This window comes from Diabrotica undecimpunctata, chromosome 7 (assembly GCF_040954645.1).
Source record: "Diabrotica undecimpunctata isolate CICGRU chromosome 7, icDiaUnde3, whole genome shotgun sequence".
NCBI lineage: Eukaryota > Metazoa > Arthropoda > Insecta > Coleoptera > Chrysomelidae > Diabrotica > Diabrotica undecimpunctata.
The window spans coordinates 159743354-159768507 of NC_092809.1; the positions used below are offsets into that span (position 1 = coordinate 159743354).

Sequence of the window (25154 nt, forward strand, 5' to 3'; positions counted from 1 at the left end):
ATTTAATATTGTTCTGAAATAAAAAGAATATACTAATTTGAGTATTTTACATCTCTAGGTGTATAATCTACTTTCGCACATCCGCTCAGTCTACACATTATTAATCTGAATAAAAAATTATTTTATAACCTAGATCTAATGTATTATTTTTATTATTATAAGCAGAAATAGAATATTCTATTGTTACAATCTAAAGTGACCAACAAGCAAACATATTTTCTTACGTGCCGCCAATGATCGAATTCAAAATTTCCGAGAATGCATGATAGATACGTGATTTGAGCTACTTTTGACCACTTACGCGTGATTTGTGATTTATAGTTTCATTTAATATTTGCCAGAATATAGGTAGGTACCTACTACACTATTAAAAACTGTTTCTGTATAAGTGAGTGAACCAACAGAATAAATGCATGCATAACTTTTTGCAAATATCTTTCTGTTCCTAACATTTTTTCTGTCAATTAAAACATAGTTAAAAATTGAAACTAGCCACTTAAAAAGGTGTAATAATCTTTTGAATACATTTTAAATGGCTTTAAAATTCGAATGTCGATGTTAAAAGATTTAACTTTAAGGGAACATACAGAACTGTGGTCGAAACGGGCAATCCTAAACTTTAAGGAAGATAACAGTCTACTGAGGTAGCTGGTATCCTATTATAGTGGAACTGATGGAACTACTACTAAATAAATAATTAGGATGTGAATGACTATTATTTATTTTTAATAAAAGCATTTGGACACAATAGTTTATAGAAAATTAAGTAAATGTACAAGTTTTGTTTTTCAAATTGAAATTTAATTTTGTAATAATTGGACATTTGATTAATTCCTACCTACAATCCTGACAACTGTCTGATTTGCAACAAATTCAAATTCCATGCAATAATTCTCGCTTACCAAAACGCAACAATACTTCACAACTGAAAGAAAGCTCTAAGAAGAGGTAATATCAGAATTACACTCAAAGACACATTTTTATAAATGTTCTGTGGGCACACTAAATAATTATTTTTTATTCTATGGTATCACTCAAATATTACTGTACTATTAATGTACTGATTGTGGTGGTATTTTATTTAATTTAGTAATATGTGGCAACGTTGACTTCAACTATGAACAAAAGTTCATATTTATTTTCATAAACAAGTTTAGAAATGGATTTGTATTTGTTTCTTAGTTGATACGATTGTAACAAAAATTTAAAGAAGAGTTGGCACTTCTAAAAGATAGTAGATATCAGATTTTCAAAGTGCTTGATAAAACAATCGGTGCTATTTTAAATCCATTTGTTAACTACTCCACTTGGGTTGTTCTTAATACTTTTAAAATGGGAGACTTAGATGGAAATACAGTTTTAGCTCAAGCTCTTAAAAAGCAAGTAAGTATCCTCTATGTTTTTACTAATTATAATAAATTAGAAATGAATAAAATTTGAGGTTATCTTTATTTTCAAAACAAACTAGAAGTAAGTTCAATTAATTTCTAAAAGAACACAAAGTTGCAGTAATAACAAAGAATATAGACGCGTAATAAATACAGTTGTAAACTCTGGCAAAACTTAAACTAGTTTATTAATATAAAAAGAGCAACTTTACTTGAAATTATATTAATATATAATTTTTAAATCCATATCAGTTGAAGAATTTAGATTAGAAAATTTTATCTAAATTCATATTTGGTGAAGAGGGATTGATAAGTAATCTCTATACTGAATTTTAACCATATTTTTTAAATGAGGAAGTAATTGCAAATCTGTAGCTAAATCTGAAACTAATTTTCTAGCTCCTTTTAAGTAATTAGATTTTTAAGTAAATTGCTAACTTTGTAAAATAATGATACAAAATAAACATTTCCAGTTTTTAAAATAGTTCAATTATCTCCATATGCACTGCTAAAACTGAACAATCATTTACCACACATTTTATTTCATACTAGGTATACAACTGTCGGATACAAAGAGGAACGACTGGGTAAGTTAAAAACAAAAGTTGAGGATATCGCAACAAAAATTGACAAACTCAAATGGAGCTTCACAGGTCACACTGGTAGACAAAAGACCAACATTGGAACGCCACAATAAAACATTGGAGACCTTACAACGGTAGACGACCAAGAGGAAGACCACAGATGAGATGGGCGGACAATATCAAATGAATAGCCGGAACAAATTGGAAGTATGTTGCTCAGGATAGAGATTGTTGGAAGAAGTTGGAAAAAGCCTATATCAAAAAATGGACGAGAGAAGGCTAAGAAGAAGATCATGATATTATAGGCATTATATCTTACTGTCTATAAAAAAATTACATATTAATTAGCTGAACAAAAGGGCACAACAATGCCCTTTGATCACTTGAGCACTGACATGCAAACTTTTAGGCTGTATTTACAAACAAAGAATATTACGGGATACCAGAAAAATTTAAATCCCTATAGAAAAAAAATTTGCACTAGATATGTAGAATAAAAGTTAACATTTGTATTTCTTCAGTTGACCAGAAAGAAGACATATAGCGATTTTGTCTTCAACATTTGGACAAGTTTTAAAATTAATTTCAATTTACATAATACTGAATTTTCAACTGAATTAAAACTTATCACTTTTTTTTATCTTGGTTTAACTGTTGTACTTTATTCGTAGTACATTATCGATTTTTCCATCTTTTTGCTACGTGCCCAATTGTGACAAAACAAACTAGAAACTGGTCAAACCTGAACGATACTCTCACGGCTGTCAATATCGAAATCCTTCGATGACAAAATTCGGACCTCCACAATGAAAGCGACCGTTTCTCACGGCCGCTCTCCCGAGAAGTGAAATCATCACTCTAAATCATTCTCTTGCCATCATAAGCTGATAGATTCTTATTTATTTCCTGCGTTAATATCTATAACAGACTCCAAACTGTTTAGATTATAAATCTCAGAAATATACGGGGTGAAACGAAAATGCTTCGTTATAATAAAACCAACTTGGTAATTCATACTAGACAAACTAGAATAAATGACGTTGAACACTTGGCATACTGCGCAGCGAGTTCGCACAGTGAGTAAGATGGAGATAGGTTGATAGTATCTGTGATCCAATTTACAGTTTGTGTAGCCACAGAGTCCAGAAGGGAAAAAGGGCCAAATCTGAATTTGTATTTTGTGAAAATTCCTCACGTTTTCTGATAGAATTTCGTTTTCAGCACATATAAGATTACAAAAGATTTAATAATAAAGAGCAGAATTAAACCAATCAGAAATTTTGTCTAGGACATTTTTTGACTGATGGAAATTTTAATTTTTGTTAAATTTAATTTTACTTAATTAAATCCTAAAGTTTAAAATTACATTTTTAGTTTATGGAGATTCTATTTCTTTGTTGTTTTTTTGAAATATCTTGTCTTGAAAGATATTTGGAATCGACAATACTATAATTTTAAATTTTATTTTTTAGGGTATTGAATATGTTTTTGGAATCATTGGTTATCCAGTCATTGAACTTAGCATGGCATTACAAATGGCCGATATTCACTACATTGGTATGCGCAATGAACAAGCAGCTTGTTATGCAGCTCAAGCTATAGGTTACTTAACTGGCAATCCGGGAGCTGTATTGGTAGTGTCAGGTCCAGGACTGTTACATACATTTGGTGGTTTGGCCAATGCGCAAATAAATTGTTGGCCAGTTCTTGTTTTGGGTGGATCTGCTCCACAAGATCATGAAGGAATTGGAGGATTTCAGGAGTGTAATCAGGTAAGAATGTTTGCTGTTTAAAACATATGATTATCTCTTTTCTTCTTTTAATTCAAGCTATTTGTCCTTTCAATACGCTTTCATCAGTGTTTTAACCAAACTGAAGAAGTTCTGAAATTCAATTTTTGTCGACAGCATGTGGTACTGTCGGGGCATTCATGTAAATCAGTTCTGTCGTCGGAATTTTGCCCTTTAAGGGACATTTTTAGTTAAATTCTCCAAATGACTTTTAGGAATTTCAAAATTTTTTCTAGTTCATGCAGTCAAACCACGATCTTAAATCTCAAGTTTCATACTTAGATATTTTCTAATGTTTCACTGTTAGTTGTGTTTTGTTTATACAATCATCGCCAAAGGATTTTTGCATCATTTGAAAAGTTTTTAAAGAAAGTACAAATAAAACTGACTTGTAAAAATAATCTTTTCTCCACCACTTTCTGGAAAGTAAATATCATTTTTTGGAAAAAAATTATAATAGGTATTTGGGGGCCAACAATGATGTGGGAACAAGTAAACTAATCTAGAAATATTGGCAAGTTCTGTCTAAGTTGACAAACACCACCAATGTTCCCAGTTTGAGATTGTTAGCTTGTATATGCAGATACAGAAAAAAGTTATTAATTAACGAGATACCTAACAGATATATTAAGATTACGTTAATTTTCCCAAAAAAATACAAAATGTATGATGAGAACAGCAAATCTACTAAGATGTAAATTAGAGCTGGAAAGTGAGAACAAGTAATCGAGTTTAAATATCCGGACATCACATTATCTAGTTACGGAAAACTCGAAACAGAACTGGAAGATCAAGTGAATAGAACAAACAGAGACGCAGGTTGCCTGAATGAGGTGGAGGAGATGCTTAGGTCGTCAGATCGGTGGAGAGCAGTTCAGAGATATGTGAGGAGAACATTGGAAACAAAGGAACAAAAAGAAAGGCGACCCCCAGGTAGGCAGGGTGCCCAGGACCAAGCAAGAAGATAAGGCAGAATGAGGAGTGAGATTGAACATGAACAGGGAAGAATAAAGGGATAGAAGAATACCGTCGTAGTGGGAAAGTGCTGGAATTCGTGAGAATTGTGTGTGAATGAAAGATCGGGTGAATGCCATGTCGATGTTGCGTCCCAATCAGGGCGATCCGGCCGGTAATTTACCGCTGAGGAGGGTGTTTTTTTCTCTGGTAGGTTTCTGGCATTGACGGCGATGGTGCCCGAACAACCCTAGCCCACGGCCTCGGATATCATCGTGGCCACGCTGGAGGAGTCATGAATAACCGAGGCTCGAAGGCAGTTCAGCCCACCTTCTAGGACCGAGGTATGTTTCGAAAATTTAGATCACTCCCCCTCATAAAAGAAGGAAAAAAAAGGTTGCCTGAATGAAATAATATGGAGAAATAAGAAATAAAAAGAAGAAGAATTTATTTGAGAAGTAGCTAGTAAGTGTAAAAATAAGAGTAAAATAATAAAATGGTACTTTGGGGGCCATTCTGTACAACGAACTAATTTATTTATTAAAGATTTTCAAAATAGGCCAATACCCGTAGAAAAACCATTGACAATTATTCATCAATTTGAAAATTTTAGTTGTATTAATGGCAGATGTAAAATCTGCTGACCATCAGATCAATTTCTTAAAAAGAAAATTAGTCAAGAACGAGACAGAGAAACCCAGTGAAGTAGACAAATTGCACTGACTTGAATGAAAAAACACTGTGGAATATTTTGAAAATAAACAAGAAACAACTACCATTATTATAAAGTGCAGACCAGTCAAGAAATATTCTGATAATCATTTTAAAAGGATGGAATTCTATGAAATTATGCTGGATATAGCCAATGAAAATATTTTTTTGAAGAAAATTCTGTTTAAAAACAAGTCCTCCTTCACAATTCACAGCAAACAGAATTCATCCGTTGTACGTTACTCGTCTCTGAAAATAAGCATTTAAGTGTGTTGTGCGTAAGCAGTATCCACAAATTTGAATGTTTGTATTGGAAGTTTGGGAAATCATATTATCGGCCCTTTTTTAATGAAGGAAATCTAAACGCAGTAAAATATCTTGAATTACTACGAAATCGAATTATCCCTGCACTTCAAAATCTTCAAATCAACTTAAACGAAATTTGGTTTTAACATTTTCTTCAAATACTGCACAGGAAGTCAGACTATTTAGATTTAATTTTTCCTGAACGTGTGATTAGTAGATAAGGTACAATAAAATGCCCTCTCGGTCACCAGACTTAACTCTCCTAGATTTTTATTTTTGGGTGATGTTAAAGACCAATTTGAAAGGCATAAATTCGAGTGGGAATTCAACGTAGAGCTACTGAGACAAAAGATGCCGAACTTAGCCAAAACATATCAGCAAATGAACTCAACGCGTTGGGAAAGGCGTTGTATAATAGATTTGGTTTATGTTTCGCACAAGGTCGTGGTTTGTTTGAAGTAGTAGTAGTTTTGGAGTTAATTTTTATTTTATTTCATTTTTATAGAACTAATTTTATTTTCACACCCACTACCTCTAAAAATAGCTAAACAAAAATATGGTTTCAAAGATATTATTTGGAAAATAAGAAATAAAATCTTATTTTTATTTAAAAGGCGACACTTTTCGCCTACTTTAATTTTATCTGAGTACATTCTTCTGTAAATGATAAAAATCTATTTTAATTTTTCGCCTATTTTGATCTTAACTGAGTACCTTCTCCTGTAAATGATAAGTCTATACTGATATTAAAATGAATTTTACTCAGAGAACCTACGAAACGAATTTGTTTGGTGGTCCGGTCTACCAAAGGAATGTTAGACGTGATATTAATGCGACGCTGCAATTTTTCAAATGCTATAAAAGACGACAGGTAAAAAAACAATAAGTTTGGCAACATCGTTCGTCTTTCTTGACGTGATATTAATGCGACGCTGCAATTGTTCAAATGCTATAAAAGACAGGTAAAAAAAACAATAAGTTTGGCAACATCGTTCGTCTTTCTTGACCTCCCACTATTCACTTTTGGACATGGTAACATTTCAGACAACTAATATTACTATGTATGTCCTTTTAAATGTTTCTTTCATTTCCTACCGTACCAATTTAGATTATTTCCTATACAATATAACAAAATGGTGTATTTAACTCAGCACCACAACTTTGCAAAGATTTTTTTTGGTTTGCCATGCAAAGATAACTCCATTGTCTTTAAAAAAAATCGCTTATTATATTGGAATGACTAAGGCAATCCGATGGATATACTGCTCAGATATGCAAACATACATGTAATAATAAACATAGAGTGCAATGGAAAGATTCCAGTATAAAAATGTTGAAAGAATATTTGGATACGGACGAGAATGAATGGGCAGATGTTCTTGCTATAAAGAGCTTGTCCAATTTGCGTTTAAATATTAGACCAAATACTCGTATCGGGATAGTATTATGTACTTTTTCTCCATAATTTACAACAGAATTACTAATAGGAGAGTTTTAATTATAATTTGATATGATGGAATGTGTGGTTTTAATATTAACTAAAGTCTTACACTTTCAAATGTTAACATTATTACCTTTTTTAGTTTTCAAGGTACCAAAACAAAATAATTTATTCTTGAATACTGTTCTCGATTCCCATTAAATAAAAATTATAAAAATAGAGCAATAATTGGTAAATTAAAATGTATGTGCATTAAAATAGTTTTTTAGTTTTTATTCTGTTAATTTCTTTATTAATTCTGTTAAAGAAAACCTTATTTTTAATCTACTTTTTTATTATCACATACTTCCATTACTAGATATAATTATAATCATAATTATGGTTATACGTATGATTTATATTGACGTCATTTTATCGTTTTTTTTTTTCATTTACTTAATTTTTTCTATTTCTAAAAACAACGAATCCCATTAACGATGCTTTGTAGGTATGTGATGGGAAAATCGTCTTGACCAATTTACGGTTCACATAGTTTAAGTTCGTTCATGGTCAGAATGTATTAAATGCAAGTCATGCGGTAACGAGTATCTTCCACTTTTGAATATTTGACCAAAGAGACCGTCTTCCTTCTTTTTATGATTAGAATGTGGTTTTTTCTACATTACTAGTTGTGTTAATACATTGAATAATCTTTTATACTTTGAAATAAAACAGTGTTTACTGTTATTTTTCGAAGTATTAGAATACATACGAAATACATTCGAAACAGTTATTCCACTAGTTTTTTTATGATCAAAGTCGCGTTTTTTAAGGCATTAAGTGCATATTCTGAGGATTGGACCACGTAATCCATCGTTGAATTTCGGAAAAGTAAAAGATTTGTTGGGACTTGCCGGCTGTATTTATTTTGGTGGAAAGCGATTCGTCGTTTGTTAGAGTTTTCGAAGCCCAGCGATGACTTGAGCCAAAATAGTTGTATACCAATGAACAGTAACAGTTATTTGATCTTGTAGAGGAATTATTGGTACATGATTGGCTTTCGACATAAATATCGTGACGATTTACGTCGGGTTAGGATGAGTTTGCCAGCTTTTCTTTACCTTGTAACGCCCAAACAGTCAGCAGGCGTTTGCTTTTCGAATAATATGAGCAAATCCACCATATTTTACTCCTTACAATGTTGTATACGTTTTTTGAGTGTCCTGAGTTGCAGTGGTGTAGAGATATTCACCTAGCTTGTTTCTAATCTTCGGTCAACAGATGCGATATCCATCGGGAAACTAAAAGTTTTTCACACTCGTGCAAAGCTTTTTGAATTAAGATCATTGAAGTCCGCAATGATGTCTCTATTTGGGGAGGGGGATCACATCTAGATATTGTTGCATCTTTTCCCTTTTTGTTGCATCTACTCTCGGATCATCTACATTTGAATTTTCCATATCAACAGAATAATGTTGACGTATGTGGTGCTTTAATTTTGACAGTTATTTGACAATTCCAAGTTCAAGTACATTTAAACGAATTTTAATAAACAAACGAATTTAAGTTTTCTGTTGACGTGAAATCTCTAAATAGACACAAGTTTTTCAGTTATGAGCAAAATAATGGGCTTTTCGTTTTGATTGTTTATTTAAAAATAGTTCCAATAAAAAATTGATGAATTCCTAGATGAGAGTATTTTTTTAACATCTCATACTACACATTTCAAATGTCAAACCAGTCTATACAGTTGTGTCGAGTAAAAAACTAACTTAATTAACTTAATTGGCCTACAAAGTAAAAAATAAATATACAAACTGAGAGACAAAGATGGAAAGGCAACAACAGATAATTAGGACATTCTTATTAGGTATCATCAGAGCGTCTATGCAGAAGCTCTACACATAAAGGTCTGATAATACCTCATCATCAATCAGCCCTGAGTTGTCCATTGTTGAACATAGACTTTTCAGAGACTTTTCCATCTGCTTCTGTTCTGCGCCTCTGCTATCCAATTGGTCACGATTCTTTTGAGGTCGTCGGTCCATCGAGTTGGGGGTCTTTCTCGGCTTCGCTTGTCAGCCCGTGGTCTCCACTCAAGCAATTTTTTTGTCCAACTGTCGTCTTTCATTCTTGCAACATGTCCTGCCCATCTCCATTTTTGCCGTGTAATATGTTCGATAATGTCTTCCACTCCGGTTCGTCTACGAACTTCCTCGTTTCTTATTCTATTTCTTAAGCTTATTCCAAGCATTGATCTCTCCATCTTTCGTTGTGTCCTTCTCAATTTTTCGGCTGATGTTTTTGTGAGAGTTAAGGTTTCTGCTCCGTATGTGAGGACTGGTAGAACGCACTGGTTAAAAGCTTTTCTTTTTAAATGGATCGGTATATTTGTTTTAAATACGTCTCTCATTTTTCCGAAAGCAGCCCAACCCAGACTTATTCTTCTGAGTAGCTCGCATGTTTGGTTATCTCGCGTTAACCTTATTTCGTGACCCAAATACACATATTTTTCCACAAGTTCTATGGACGACTTTTCGATTTCTATTAGCTCATTGGGAACGAGATTGGTCATCATGTTTGTTTTTCCATAGTTTATTTTTAAACCGACTTTCTGGGTTACTTGCTGTAGTTGTTGTAGCATAACTCTGGCTTCTCCTAAGTTGTCTGTTATGAGAACAATATCATCGGCATATCTGAGATGATTGAATATCTTTCCATCGATGCTAATACCCTTTGATTCCCACTCTAGCCGTTTAAATGCGTACTCCATAACTGATAATACCTAATAAGGTTGAAATACGTATAAGCGGATGGCAGGTGCTCTACATTGAAATTAAATCTAAACCCCTCTTTCTGTTTTATTTCTTTGCTGTAGAAAGTAGTACTAGAAACTAAATTCACTAAGAATTTTTCCGTGATGAACGACATATGGAATACAAATTGTAGATCCCCTTGTCGACTAATTTACCAATGTCTGCTTTGCAAGTTGTAGATAGCTCAGTGGTAAAAATCTTAATTTAGTTTCGCCAAGTAGGAAATCTTAGGATTTCTAATGTGGTCGCAAGATGATCTGTGTTTTTCTTCCCTCGGTATTTCTTCGTATCACATATTTTCTATTTTGTTAAATATTTTAGTCTATTAGCGGTATTTAGTCTCATTCTATAGTATAGTCTATTTTAAATTTGAAGCCAATTCTCAATTCCAGTTTTTTATAATTGCTGTTTTTGATTTTTTTGATTGACTGATAGAATGTGAATACTTATATCAATACATCTCTGTGTTTTTGAATTTGTATTATTAATGCTCTTGAGCAAAACCAAATTTGTTTGTCAGATTTTTATATTTTCATTTTATTCACATCATTTTCTTATAATATATTTTTTTCCGTGCCATGTAAATATAAAATTATTGGCAATGAATATGAAACCTCCCATAATGATTTTTTTGATTAAAATTATTATTTCAAGAGTTTTTATTATTTTTTTTTTAATACAAGGTTAGCGTTTTAAATATCGTTAATACGATTTCAAATTAAATGTAAATATAAATGGAACAATCAGGTTGAAGTTCAGAGTACAATGTTTACATTTTACTGTATTCTGAATATCACATAATATTAAAATTTGTAATTTCTTATAAGATAAAATTAAAATGTGGCTAAGCGAGATATTGAATATGCACTCAAGTGGTAGCAATAGATATGACTACAACAGCTGTGTTCCGGCTATACCATGTTCCGTGTAATTGTTGACCCGGCTTCTCTCTCTTTTAGTTCTTGATTTAAATATTTGTTACGCCTTGTAACACTATTAAGAATTAGTAGTATTATAAAAAACAGTCTGCTACTTACTTTTTACCAATGTTCTCAAACTTTGGCTTCGACGTCGTCATAGTTGTTATATCGATTACGAATTGTCTTTGTGTAATTTCATGTTTTATTTCTATTGTTTCACGAGAACAAATAGAAATAAACTATTACTAAACTCTTTCTACTCGCGTTTTTAACAGCTGGCAACTCTAATTTTTCACCATTTTTTCTCAGACAAACTTATATAATCATATTAAGAAAAAAATTAGCAATAATTTGATATAAAACAACATGGATATACGTCATGAGCAGCGTATTTTATCTAAAAAATAAATGAACGAAATAAAAATCTGTCAAAAATTAATTACGATTAATTGAATTGAAAATATTTGGGGCCACTTTTTGACTGACAACCTATTATCAATGTGTTCTTCTAATTTTAAATTTATATAAAAATGTGGTTCATTAACTACGTTATAAACGTAGTGACTCTGCAATGGGATCTTGGGCTATTATTTTCTGAAAAATGTTTCCCGATCGCGAAATGTTCTCGTTTTACCGACCCCGTTCACTGAGTCAGTAAAGAATTCTATATTATATTCGGCAAAAAAATTATACAATCATCTCACTTTGCAACTTAAATCTAAAACTTCCTGCCTTAAGTTCAGTAAATTGACAAAAGCCTATCTACCTGAAAGACCATAATTATTCAGTGGAAGAGTTTCTTAACGAATAAGTAAGAAATTACAGTACGTTTAGTTAGGTACAAGCAACTAAAGCATTTTTATATATATTTGGGTATCACATGCAGCAACTTAAGACTTTTTAGTGACAATAAAGCATATTTCTATTCTATTCTCTAGCTGGCCAGGGTAGCCTCCTAATTCCAACCTCGGGCGCGGGCGCGCGTTGTCCTGCCTAAAAACGACGTTTTCTCCAAGCCTTGCCATGGTATGCATAACATGTTCTTTCAGAATCTCTGTAATGTACCTTCGTGCAGTTAAGGACCCATTTTCGATAAAGGGTAATTCTGTGCGGAAGTCGGAAGATACACCTCCCCAAGCCATGACCGAGGCTCCACCAAATGGCATTCTTGAAGCAATGCAAGCTTGTGAAAATCGTTCACCGGTTCTCCTCGATACTCCACGTCCATCGGATCCAGTTAGGCAGAAACAGGATTCATCTAAGAATAACACTTTGCTCCAATCGTTAGTTCCCCAATGCTCGTATTGTCGAGCGAAAGCTAGTTGTGCAAATAGATGCGCCCGGCGAAGTGGCGGTCCTGTACCCATTACTCGAGAAGATAGTCCAGTAGAACGAAGTCTTCTCCTGACTGTTGCAGTGCTAACATTGCGATTTCGTACTTCCTGTAGACGATTTCGATGCATAACCGTAGTTGAGGCCCGGTTTCGGAAAGCCTGTATCGGAAAGGTCGTCTGGTTAAGGAAATGCTTACGCCAACAGTTCTTGCGACTTGCCGTTGAGTGTGACCGTCTGCTACAAGCGCAACAATTCGTGCCGTTCTAACAACAGTCACTAAGTGTGGCACTAATAAACACTAAGGGTGGCAATAATAAACGTTTGTTCGTTGCATTTGAACAGAAAGTCGAAGCACAAATGAGACATTTAAAACAAGCCTCAGTTACAGGCTTACAGGTACCTTTCATTTTGGGAAGTGTGCACTTTTCCGCGAAATCGGCACTATTTTAATTCTTTGTTACAAAGGAAACCGCCAAGCCGACAACAATTCTCAGAAACATGCATTAGTTTGTATTTGTGTTATAATTATTTACGATAAGCTCGTTAAAAATGAAATATCGGTGATTTTCAAGGTGACCCGGATTTTATGATCGCGAGTATTATATTATTATGGTCAAATTTCGTGCATATTAGCTTCAGGTTATATTCTACTACAAATTCTGGTTACCTTTTTTCTATTTTTACTACTTTGTGTTTATCTCTCGGATTATCCTTTTCTAATTTCGCATTCATGTAATATGTCAAAGATGTTGTGGAATTGAACACAATCTGTTTGTAAATAAGACCCAGTCCCAGATATTTAATTTATACTGTTAAAATATTAAATTGTTTTAGTTACAGCAATTATAACTCACTAACTGTACCGATTTGAATGTTTTTTGATTTTTTTTTATTCGTCTCAGCCCGGTACAGTAGAATAAAATTATCGTAAAAGTTTACGAAAAAAAAATCTTGATTTTATGAATATTTGATTAGTTAATAATACTACAATAGTGCTATCAACTCATTTATCAATCATTGATAACCGTCAATATTGAAAAAATTTCAATGCGACAAGGTGACTGTTCGCAAGACGAAGACTTCTCTGATTAACCGGATGTGCTTTTTACTAATGCTCTTGGTTGCATTTACACAATTCATCCGATAAGTGACGACTGCTATTTGCGTTTGTTGCTGGTGAATTTCCGTTGGTCGATATCATTTCAATTTCTTCGAACTGTTGAAGGTATAGTTACCTAAATTTAGTGCAGCATGTCAACAGCTCAGTTTGCTTGAAAACTATAAATATTGAAACATGACAATTATTTCTGCATGTTCACGTCAGATACGCTGATTGCTTGCAATCATTTTTTTGGCACGCTTCCCATCGAATTCACGTGAACTGTGGAACAAGAACAAGGATGACATCTCAGATGACACTTTACATCGTATACGTGTCAGTTCAAGAAATCCCAATCTAGAGGTCGATAAGGAAGTACATAACCAGCTTTTGATCGAAGACATGTATTACTTACGTCAATTATGTTTTTAATCGGGAATTGGAACGTAAATGTAAATATGATCGAGGTACATTGAACCTATTGATTCGAACGAATGTTATGAAACTGACCTACGCCAAACAAGTTGCGATGCTAAAGGATCTTTCTTCCAAAGAGTTCTCCAATCAATTGCTAGCTATCGGTAACGGCCGATAAATAATGACTACACTACAGGAATCAAAGTCAGAATCGAAAAAGCACGTTCTAATTGTATGCCTTAAATTATGCCTAACAAAATGTTACGTATACAGTGTACTATACTATGGAGTGGAATCATGGACGTTAAATGTAGACACAATGAGACGACTTAACGCCTTTGAAATGTAGACCTATAGAAGAATTATGAGGGTTTCCTGGGTAGATAGAGTTACGAACAATGAAGTACTGAGAAGAATAGGTAAAGAGAAGGAAGTTGAACTTACAATTACAGAAAGAAAGCTACAGTATCTCGGACATGTGATGCGGGGCGAGAAGTATGGCATCCTGCGACTCATAATGCAAGGAAAGATAGATGGTAGAAGAAACATCGAAAGAAGACGAATTTCATGGCTCAAGAACCTGAGAGAATGGTTTGGATGCAGCTCAAAACAACTATTTAGAGCTACTGCCTCAAAAATTAAAATAGCTATGATGATTGCCAACCTCCGTAGCAGAGATGGCACCTGAAGAAGAAGAAGAAGAAGGTAACGGCCGTATACCTATCGACAAATCCAATGGTTTGATTTCGTTTCCGCCGAATTTTTTATATTTCCTCTCGATGAATGACGATCTCATTAATAGTGTTTCCGAATATCCTATATTTTTGTTTTATTTCTCTTTATATTTGTTTCCTTTTGCCACAAAAGGTTTATAGGCGTCGCCCATATCGACAATGGCGAATGAGAGTTCCTTGAAACATCTAGCAACATTTGGTCTTAAAAGAAATCCATATTCTCAACGGGTGTATACCCCTTATTCTAGCTTCACATTTGTAACTAATAAATTAAAAAAATTATATCTGATATCAACGGACAGTGTAGTCTAAGGAGATATAAACTTGTATTGGGATTATGAATAAATATGCCATAAAGAAATGAGTACTAAATAAATAAGATTGATCATTACTGGATCGATCTCAAATACGTATAATACTCTATTAATATAATAATCAATCAATCATAATAATCAATTAATTTTTTTAAAATATTCTTTACCAATTTAAGTAAAACCAAAATATTTGCAAACCTTTATTTCTAAATTTATTTTATGAACAGGTTGAACTGGCTAGACCATATTGTAAATATTCGGCACGTCCACCGAGCATACCATTAATACCTCTTCATGTCGAAAAAGCTGTGAGATTAACAAAAACAGGTCGACCAGGAGCAGCCTATCTTGATTTTCCTGCAAATATTTTATCAGGTAAGTAATAAACCATCAGCAATTATGTTTGCATTGAAATGGCGTATTACCACAAAATTTTAGTTCTATGAGAATAAAAATTTGAGTTCTATGAGGCTGTCTATATATTAAAGAGGTTGTTTATATTTTGTGCTCCCGATGGAATCTATCACATTTACTCCAGTTCACTATATCAAAAGCACATATACGTTTTGATGTTAAATTCTCTGAATTTTACTAGAATCTGTCGTACATTTAATATTTGTTCCCTAGTCTCGTTCCAATATTTTGCCGCAGTATGTACTTATTGGTATTATGCAATACTTATACAATGACATTAAAAGAATAGCCGGAACAAATTGGAAATATGTTGCTCAGGATAGAGACCGATGGAAGGAGCATATTATTAAACCTTTTATATAGTAATTTGTAGATAAATTTTTTGTGATACATGGTATACAGCCAGCTACGGGAATTTGGTTTCCTTGTGGAATATAATATTTGGTTTTTCATATACTAATACTTTCACTACCGATTATTTTTATTACGAACTTCGAAATTAATCACGCGGAGCTGATAATTCATTATATTTAAATACAATACAACATTTTAATTTGCTTGTGTTATTTTTCTTTCGAGTTTATTTTACCTCAACTTTTTTATCTTATATTCTCTGCTTCAGGTCGAGTTTCTCAAGAAAAAATACCACAACAGTATGGACCAATGCCAATCCCGCAAGTTTTTCCAGATCCAAGACAAATTGAAAAGGCAATAACTGTTCTTTCGCAGGCCCGAAACCCCTTGATAATTGTAGGAAAAGGTGCAGCCTATTCAAGAGCCGAAAAAGAAGTCAGGGACTTGGTAGAATCTGCCAATTTACCATTTTTAGCCACACCAATGGGAAAAGGAGTCGTACCTGACACTTCTTCAAAGTTCGTTGGATCGGCAAGGTAGTATTAATGAAATTAAATATATATATATATATATATATATATATATATATATATATATATATATATATATTTTATATATATATATATAATATATATATATATATATATATATATATATATATATATATATATATATAATATATATATATATATATATATATATATATATATATATATATATATATTATTGTGATATTGTAATTTTGGAATCAATTAACAAAGAAGGTATCTGATTAATTAACATTTAATTATTAGCAAACCAAAAACAAACAAAAAATTAATGAATTTTATTATGAATATGTGATTAATTTTTATTAAAGACGCCAAATTAATATGTTTTCTTATCTCAGGGTTCTTATTTGAATTCAGAAATAATTTTACATTTTATAGGGTTCGATAACAAGATGAGTGGAAGGCAATAAATAAAGGAATTTAAATTTGTGCAATTCAATTAAAGTATAATGATAAAATACCTTTGACAATTTTAATACAAATAAACAAATTTCTTTGAAATATATGTTCCCGAAATTATATAGATTTTACACATAAAATTAACACAAGAAAATCACATAAGTTTAGTTTAATTAATTCTCTCGTCTCAAACATTTGCCTATGCACTTTACTAAAACGATTAACAATATTTGCTTCTGCTTCTCCGGGATTCGATGTTCTCTCGCTAAAGTCAAACAGCAGATCCTCATCTTGTCGGCTTTCAAACGTTTCCTCCGATCTCTAATCCGTTCCATAATTTCTTTTTAGCCAATCAAACCGTTCTCTGTTTTCCATTCGAAACAAAAAAAAAACCCACTTCTCAAAAATCTACTTTCAACTTCCATAATTTTCTACAAAACATACAAAACCAAAGAAACTTTCTACCTTTAATGACCTGTTTTGTTGATAACAAAATTTAATCATTGAAAAACAGGTAAACATTATTCTAAAATTCAAAAAGTCTATACCACTTCATAGAAAATTAAAAACGTATATCTATATGTATAACTAACATAATTTTATAAATTGTTCGTCTTCTTCCCTTTCTCTAAATGATCTGATGATCTAAAATTTAGTTAAACACATGATCAAGTGTCGATATGGAATTTTATTTTAACTTCCTCGACACTTAATATACTTAGAGTTTAATTTTATTAGCATATTTTATATACTAACATTGACCAAAGTAATGTACATTAAGCTTTCTTCACACGCGAGTAGGTATCATTTAAACTTTTGAAGCTGAAATTTGAAATATTCTTAATTGCCATTTAAAAGTAAACAATTAGTATCATACCTAAGAGATATAATTATTGTTTTTAAGATCTACCGCTTTGCAACAAGCCGACGTTATTCTTCTTCTGGGAGCACGACTCAACTGGATTTTGCATTTCGGCAGACCTCCAAGGTTTTCTCCAAATGTTAAAGTAATTCAAATCGATATTACTGCTGAAGAATTACACAATAGTGTCAAATCTGAAGTAGCAATACAAAGTGACATAAAAAGTGCATTAGAACTAATAAATGCAGGTTTAAAAAAACGAAATTTCAAATATAATGACAACAGCGAATGGTGGAGTTTATTAAGAAAAAAATGTCAGGATAATCAGAGGACTGTAAAGGTAATATTAACTTATTTATTGCTAAATTTTCTCTGCCAAATTCTACATTAAATAGACCACCAGTATCATATTTTGGTTTTTTTGTTTTATCTTCTACTGTTTTATATATCTTTCATTCGCCCTCTTTGGTACCAAGTGGTATCATATCTGGTTATTTGGTGCCGATTTAGCTTTTGCTGAAGCTACTTTTGTTTTTTGGCAGTTGTATAATTTTGAAAATTGGGGCTAGAACTGCTTATTCTTTGTTATTACGACGTTTCTTTCTTGTCAGATTTATTTCTTGTCCTTTTCCAATGATACTTCTTCTTTTTCCTCTTTATAATCAATTCTGCCTGTTCATTGGCGGATTAATGCCTCTATGGAATGCCTCTATTGGCACTCCATCTTTTCGTCCGATACTTCTCACGATTGTTGACTTATCTCTTGCTATTTTGACGATATGGGTCTTCTCCATTCTGCTTAGGTGATTATTCCATTCTTTTTTTCTATTTAGTGTTCATTAATTTATACTTCTTACGTTACATTTTCTTTTAATGTCTTCACTTCTCTTTCGATCTCTCAGCGTATTTCCTGTAATTCTTCTCAGTACTCTCATCTCTGCCGTTTCTAGTAGCCTTTGTGTTGTGGCTGGATTGGGTCCTGTTTCAGAGCCATATATTATTATTGGTCTTACACTGACTTTATAAATTCTTTACTTTATCTCAGTGTTAGTGTGCCTGTTTCACCATAGTGTTGTTAAGGCATCCTGCTAGTCTATTTGCTTTTTGTACTTGATCTCTCACTTTTTTGTGCAAGTCTCCAAAGCTGGACAGTGTAATTTTATTTCCATTACTTATTCAATAATATCATCAATTTCTATTTTGCTCTGATTGGTTCTTTGCTGATTACTATTGTTTAGTTTTCTGCAACCAGAAAGCAGTAGTAAAGGTGAACGATATAGAAACAAATAATATACCGATTGCGAGAGGGGTCAGGCAAGGATGCTTCTTGTATCCGACGCTTTTCAACGTGTACTCACAGGTCATATTCAGAAAAGCCTTATGGGAAAGAAAAGAGGGAATAAGAATTGGTGGAGAAATCGTAAACACCATGAGATTTGCAGATGACACGGTAATTATGGCTAAGAGTATAGAAGAACTACAAACTTTACTAGATGCAATAAATAGTGAATGCATTCAAATGGGACTTGACATCAACACAGATAAGACCAAATTTATGATAGTTTTAAGGAGTTCAATAAATAATGAACAACTAACCCTTGGTGGACAGCAAATAGAGAGAGTGACAACATATAAATATCTGGGAGCTTACATCAACACAGAATTAGATCCAGACCAAGAGATCAGGGTACGAATAGAAATGGCAAGGGCAGCATTCTTAAAATTCAAGCAATTGATCTGTGACAAAAATCGGAATACTGCTCTGAGACTGAGGTTTGTTGAGTGTTACGTCTGGTCCCAACTATTGTACGGGGTAGAAACATGGACGTTAAAAGCGCAAACAGTTACTAAGCTTGAAGCCTTTGAATGTTGAGAATTCCATGGACACTAATGAGGAAGTGCTGAGAAGGATGGGTCGAGACAAAAAATTGTTAAGAACAATAAAAGTACGCAAGACTGCATACCTTGGACACATACTGAGGAATGATAAATATAGTCTTCTGCAGGTCATTATTAAGAGTAGAGTCGATGGCAAAAAGGGAATAGGTAGAAAGATGAAGTCATGGCTGCGAAATATTCGAGACTGGACAAACATGACTGTGGACGAATTATTCCACGTTGCAAAAGACAGAGAAACTTTTAGAAATGTGGTCGCCAACCTCCGTTAATGGGGACGGCATAGGAAGAAGTTTTCTGAGATAAGATTATCATATTAAATTCGTTTGCTCTTATGTTAAATCTGTGGACCAATCTTTACAGATTATCTTCATCTTGAGCCATCAATATTGCGTTGACTACGTAACAGAGTATTTTGACTCAATGAGTTAGAGTCTTATTCCGCTGCCTATTTCTATAGTTTCTGTAAGTTGTCCATTTATTCTAACTTTCATTTTGTTGTTTTGGTAGATGCTTTCAGTAGTTTTTATAATATTTAGGGGAACTTCTCTATTATGCAGAAGATGTATTACATCTTTAAGTCTTACTCTGTCAAACGCTTTCTTTAAGTCAATCAGTCTGATATTTTATTTTTGTTTTCAGACCCACGCACTTTGATAATTATTATTCTTTATTGATCATAAATGGCTTTTCTTTCTGTCAGGCCAGATGATATACAGATATAATATAATCTGACAGGTATGTGCCATCTCAGCATTATTGTGAAGATGTTTAATGATATCTATTATCGTAAGAATAGTCTTATTCCAAGTATTTCCTTTTATTTTCATAATCAGTTATGTATACTTCATCTAATTTACTTACCTTTGCACGTCATCTACGTCATAGCCCGTGAGGTCACATGCTACCAACACGAAATATTTAGGCGGTAGGTGTGTTCTTTTTTAGAATCACTTTGCCGAGTAGACTGTCATTACAGCCACTAGACATATTTTATTATATACGCGTAGAAATAATATTTAAAGATTTCTATTACACAATGATATGTTTCATTTAATTTGTATCAATGCATTATAAAGCGTTTTTATGAAGAACATTTGTTCGGAACACACTGTAACTGTAATCGAACGAAGGTGATATTTTGGCATAAATTGGTAACACTTATTTGACAGTTGCGGTGTTGACAGTTTTTATTTTAAATTTTACATAAAATAAATATCTATGTATTCCATTTTACATCTTTATACGACGCATAAAAGCGGCTCAAATTGTTTTTAACAAGAGTATTTTTTAACTCTTGTTTTGTTTCTATTTATTTACATTAAATATTAATTTGTTTTGTTGTATAATCCACAATTATGTGACCTATTTGATTTAAAATGGATTCAGGATTTTTTTATACTTTGGCAACTATGTCAACTTCGATCTTTGTCAATGATAATGACGTGCAATGGTAAGTAAATTAGATGGACTGTACATTCCAAGTACCTAGCAGCAGTAACCAAGCAGAGTTCAATGGCTTCAAAACTGAATATATATTTCTGTATCACTTATTTTTCTATTTCATATCTCATAGTCATAAAACATTTTAAATTATAAATAGTTTTAGAATCGAATATAATGTTTTAGGCTATGTGTGCCGATATATCAGTACCATTAAACTACTATGCCGTTTTTCAAAACCTATTTGATCGTTTACCTGAAGATTGTATAATTGTAAGTGAAGGTGCTAATACAATGGATATAGGAAGAACTTTATTGCTTAACAATCAACCCAGGCATAGATTAGATGCTGGTACCTTTGGAACTATGGGTGTAAGTATGTTATTTCGTAATTTATTTCAAGAAAAGTATAGTAGAATAATAATAAAGAACGTAATAGGGTCACGTCAGAATCTCACACTTATCTCGACTCGGAAGACAAATTACTAGACTTCAAGTACTAGCATATGGGAAATGAATCAATACTTACAATCTTAAGTAGTTTTTCTTTAATAAAGTTGGTGAATTTTAAGCTACCGGTTTCAAGGCTTACAATATTTGTCACATCCTCAGGCCCCAGTACGTTATTTTTAAATGCATTGTAGGGAAATGATGCATTATTTCCTCCCATTTCCCGCAGAGCACCAAATCCTCGTGAAGACCTGTCTAGTTTTGTTACAGGATTTAATTGGTTGCTGATTCGTTTATTTCCTCTTGTTGGAGTGAAAACTTATACACTTAAACCTTTTTATTAGCGGTTTATTAACTTCCACAATATCCTTTTTGTATACACTTTACAACACTAAACTAAATTTAACTATCCGGTAATTTTATTTGAATGTTGGATAAAGGTTAGTACAACTCTGTAATATCTCTCTAGAGGTCTGTGTTACAATAGGTATCAAGAGCGGATTATCAGCAGGTTGGTCTTTAAAATTTCGCATAGATCTTGTCCCTCACAATACATTCCTTTACTACACGGACATCTGAAATGAAGTATAGTACTAGGACGAACAATAAATAATTTATTTTATGTCGAACGAGATATTTTATTTTCTTCATTTACATGTATTTACTTTGGTATAAATTTGGGTATTTTAGGTTGGTCCAGGATTCGCCATTGCCGCTGCATTTTATTGTAGACATAATCAACCAAATAAGAGAGTTATTTGTGTAGAAGGAGACTCGGCTTTTGGATTTTCTGGTATGGAAATCGAAACTATGGTTAGATATAAACTTCCTGTTATTATTGTGGTAGTTAACAATTCTGGCATTTATTCTGGAATGGAAGCAACTGTATTAAATGAAATAAGAGATAGTGTTGGAGTAGAAGAAATCGCCAAAGTGTACGTATTTCGTAAAGATTTAAATTTATAAAATATATTAAAAACCTAACTATTATAATAACAAACGATATTTAATTATTTCATTTCATGCGAAATATTGCGAAACCATGAAATATTACACAGATTCCTGATTATCTTGAAATACGTTTAATTGACTATTGTGGAAATCGAAACGTCAATATAAACATATTTTACACTAAAATTGATGTTAATTCCCAATAAAAATAATAAATTATATTAAAATACCACAAGAAAATAGCTTCAGAACAATTTGCAGGAACATTTCAGGAACCATGAGGACCACTCCCACAGCGGCTCTTAATACTCTGTTGGGTTTAGCTCCTCTACATCGTATTGTAAAACACGAATCTATGATAGTGGCATATCGGCCCAACTGTTCTGGATACTAGTGGGGAATGACTGTTCATCCTATGAACTGAACCTATGATTGGAGTGCCCTTCAGCACTGGTCGAGGTAGTCTCATGGAGATTTTTTGCGGAGATTCCAGGACACCTGGACTAGTGATAGAGGTAAGAGACAGACTAGGTTTCACATAGTGGGGCCATCCAAAAGTCTTACAGTCCAACTTCTCCTTCTAAGCCGTAGGGGATGTTCTCTGGTGGTCAGTATGCCTACCGGTCATTGTCGACTCAGGCGACAACTATATCTGCTTGCATTGGTGGATGGCCTACAGTACCATCTATGCGATAAGGAGGAGGAAACCTTTTCACATGTCTGGAGGTGCCTTGGACTGGCCTGTCAGAGGTGGCAGATCCTGGATTCGGCCTTTATACAACCGAGCCAAACGAAGGAGTTACCACTAAAGAGACTTGTGGCTTTCTATTAGGCCACGAGGTTTCTACAGGATTAGATGTTCGGAACGGCAGGCAGAGCTCCGATTTGGAACCCCCACTGATTTTAGCAGAACCGCCGAAGACCAGGTTCTTATGGGCCTAGACCGTATGATAAGGATGATACAGTGGAATCACTTTAGGGGATTTAAATGTCTGAAGGGCTCACAAATGGGCCCTGCCCCGATCTATCATAACCACGACCAAATTGGTTAGTTATATTAGGTAACTATATTGTAGATCCAATATTTATCGGTAATTGAAAAGGTGAAACTTACCTAAATATGTTGGATGCCGAGATAACAATGGCAATCAGTGATCTAATTACAAATTGTCTGCAAGAATTTTTTTAAAGTATCATATTTTGCAATGTTGTGAGCTTATCCAGACGTTATTTTTCCTACAAGATAGATTAGCCGACGAGAACATATAGAGTGTATATTAAGGTCTACTGAGTTAACTTCATTAGACTTTTAGATGGGGTTACTTAAATTCCAAAGTGTATCGGACACAATTGATGAACTAGGCCATAGAATTATCTCAGAATATGATATTATGATCAAGAGATGTAACAAAAAATTAGAGAGGAAGTTGTATTACTGTCAAGAACTAAATGGTTAACATTTTGAACACGTTTTACATTAATATAACTGTTAGCTTTGTAGGATGGCAAATGACTCCATAACGCCAGTAATCCCCCAAAAACACAAATTTTATATTATAATTAATCTACAATTTGTTAAGGTCTCAGTATTTAGTATTACTTGTCACTTCCAATTTCTTGCGTAGGTAAAGTTTGCGTAGGCTTATACGTTATAAATAATATACATTATTAATTTAGGTGTAACATTTTAGATTTGAATAAAGTATTTTAGTTACTAAAATCTGCTGTACCACCTAAAAAAAAAATAACTCAAACGGATAAAAATCCACTAAATTCTTTATTCAATTATTATAGTAGTGGGATAATAGTGTGAAAACGTCAATAGAACTTTTCAGAACGGCTGTAGATAGAGTCAAATGAGCCATGATGATCGCCAATGTCCTTAGGGATGGAGTACGTTAAGAAGAAGAAGAATTCAATTATTTCTTGCATAACCTAAATTTTCCAACTAAAAACATTTTTAATATCAAGAAATAAAAGACTGAAAACTTTTGTTTTCAAAACTTCCACAAATTTGTTGAAAACAAATGTTGATAAAATGAACTTTCATCAAGTAACGGTCGAATCCATTACATTTTTAAAATCAGCACTTTAAATGTTTTTATTTATGTCCGACCATTTTGATTATGTGCTAAAAATTAATAAGAGGCACACTTATTGCGGCGACGGTTTATTATCCAAACATAACTAGATTAGTGCAATTTAAACACTTAAAAACTAAGTAGCAGTAATAGAAAAATATGTTGTTAATGGGCATATACAAATAAATGTAACTTCTTAGGTATTTGGCATGAAATGAAACATGGAATAATTGAATCATTGAATGTTGGTATATAACTAACACTTAACTAGAGATCAAGAAGCGTGTGATAAATTTAAGCCATTGAATCTGTTTAATATTTAAATTAAACCTTAAAACTTTTTAAGATAGGAAATCATGGTTAATTTATTATTCCTTTTTTATATATTTTATTATTTTAAAATTTCTATGTTTATATATCTTTTAGTTCACCTCCAGGATGTTTGACCAGTGTAACGCGTTATGACAATATGATGAGTCTTTTTGGAAGAACAGGATTTTTCGTTAATACAGTTCCAGAACTGCACGTAGCTGTCAAAGAAGCCCTAAAGGTGAATGACGGACCTACAATAATAAATGTTATTATCGATACCACTGCTGATAGAAAACCACAATCATTCCATTGGCTAACAGAGTCAAAGTTGTAATTTTTATTGTTAAATGAGAAATGTGATGTGTTGGTGCTTTTTGTAAATTTATGGATAAATATATATAAAAAATCAAGTTTATTGTGAGTTTAAATTTTTGATCCTGTATTTATACTCCTACTACTTCTTCTTCTTCCTTCTTCTTCTCGTAGCACTACAACCTGGGGTGGGTTTTGGCTGACTGCACAATTTGCTTCCATCTTGAACGGTCGTCCATAATAGTTGGGTCAGTGGGTAGCCCCATTGTTCTTAGATCTGACCATATATTGTCTCTCCATCGCATTCGTAGACGTCTTAAGGGTCTTCTTCTTGTGGGGGC

General features: G+C 33.0%; 1 protein-coding gene across 1 annotated transcript; it reads left to right on the forward strand.

Annotated features, from left to right (window-relative positions):
- Window positions 1-1117: 1117 nt before the first annotated feature.
- Hacl (2-hydroxyacyl-CoA lyase) lies at window positions 1118-24916 on the forward strand. The gene is made up of 8 exons (XM_072538628.1): window positions 1118-1383; window positions 3445-3744; window positions 15016-15163; window positions 15825-16092; window positions 17411-17708; window positions 20894-21079; window positions 21848-22092; window positions 24616-24916. Exons 1-8 carry the CDS (start codon window positions 1333-1335, stop codon window positions 24833-24835), a joined length of 1716 nt encoding a protein of 571 aa, XP_072394729.1. The 5' UTR covers window positions 1118-1332; the 3' UTR covers window positions 24836-24916.
- Window positions 24917-25154: the final 238 nt, after the last annotated feature.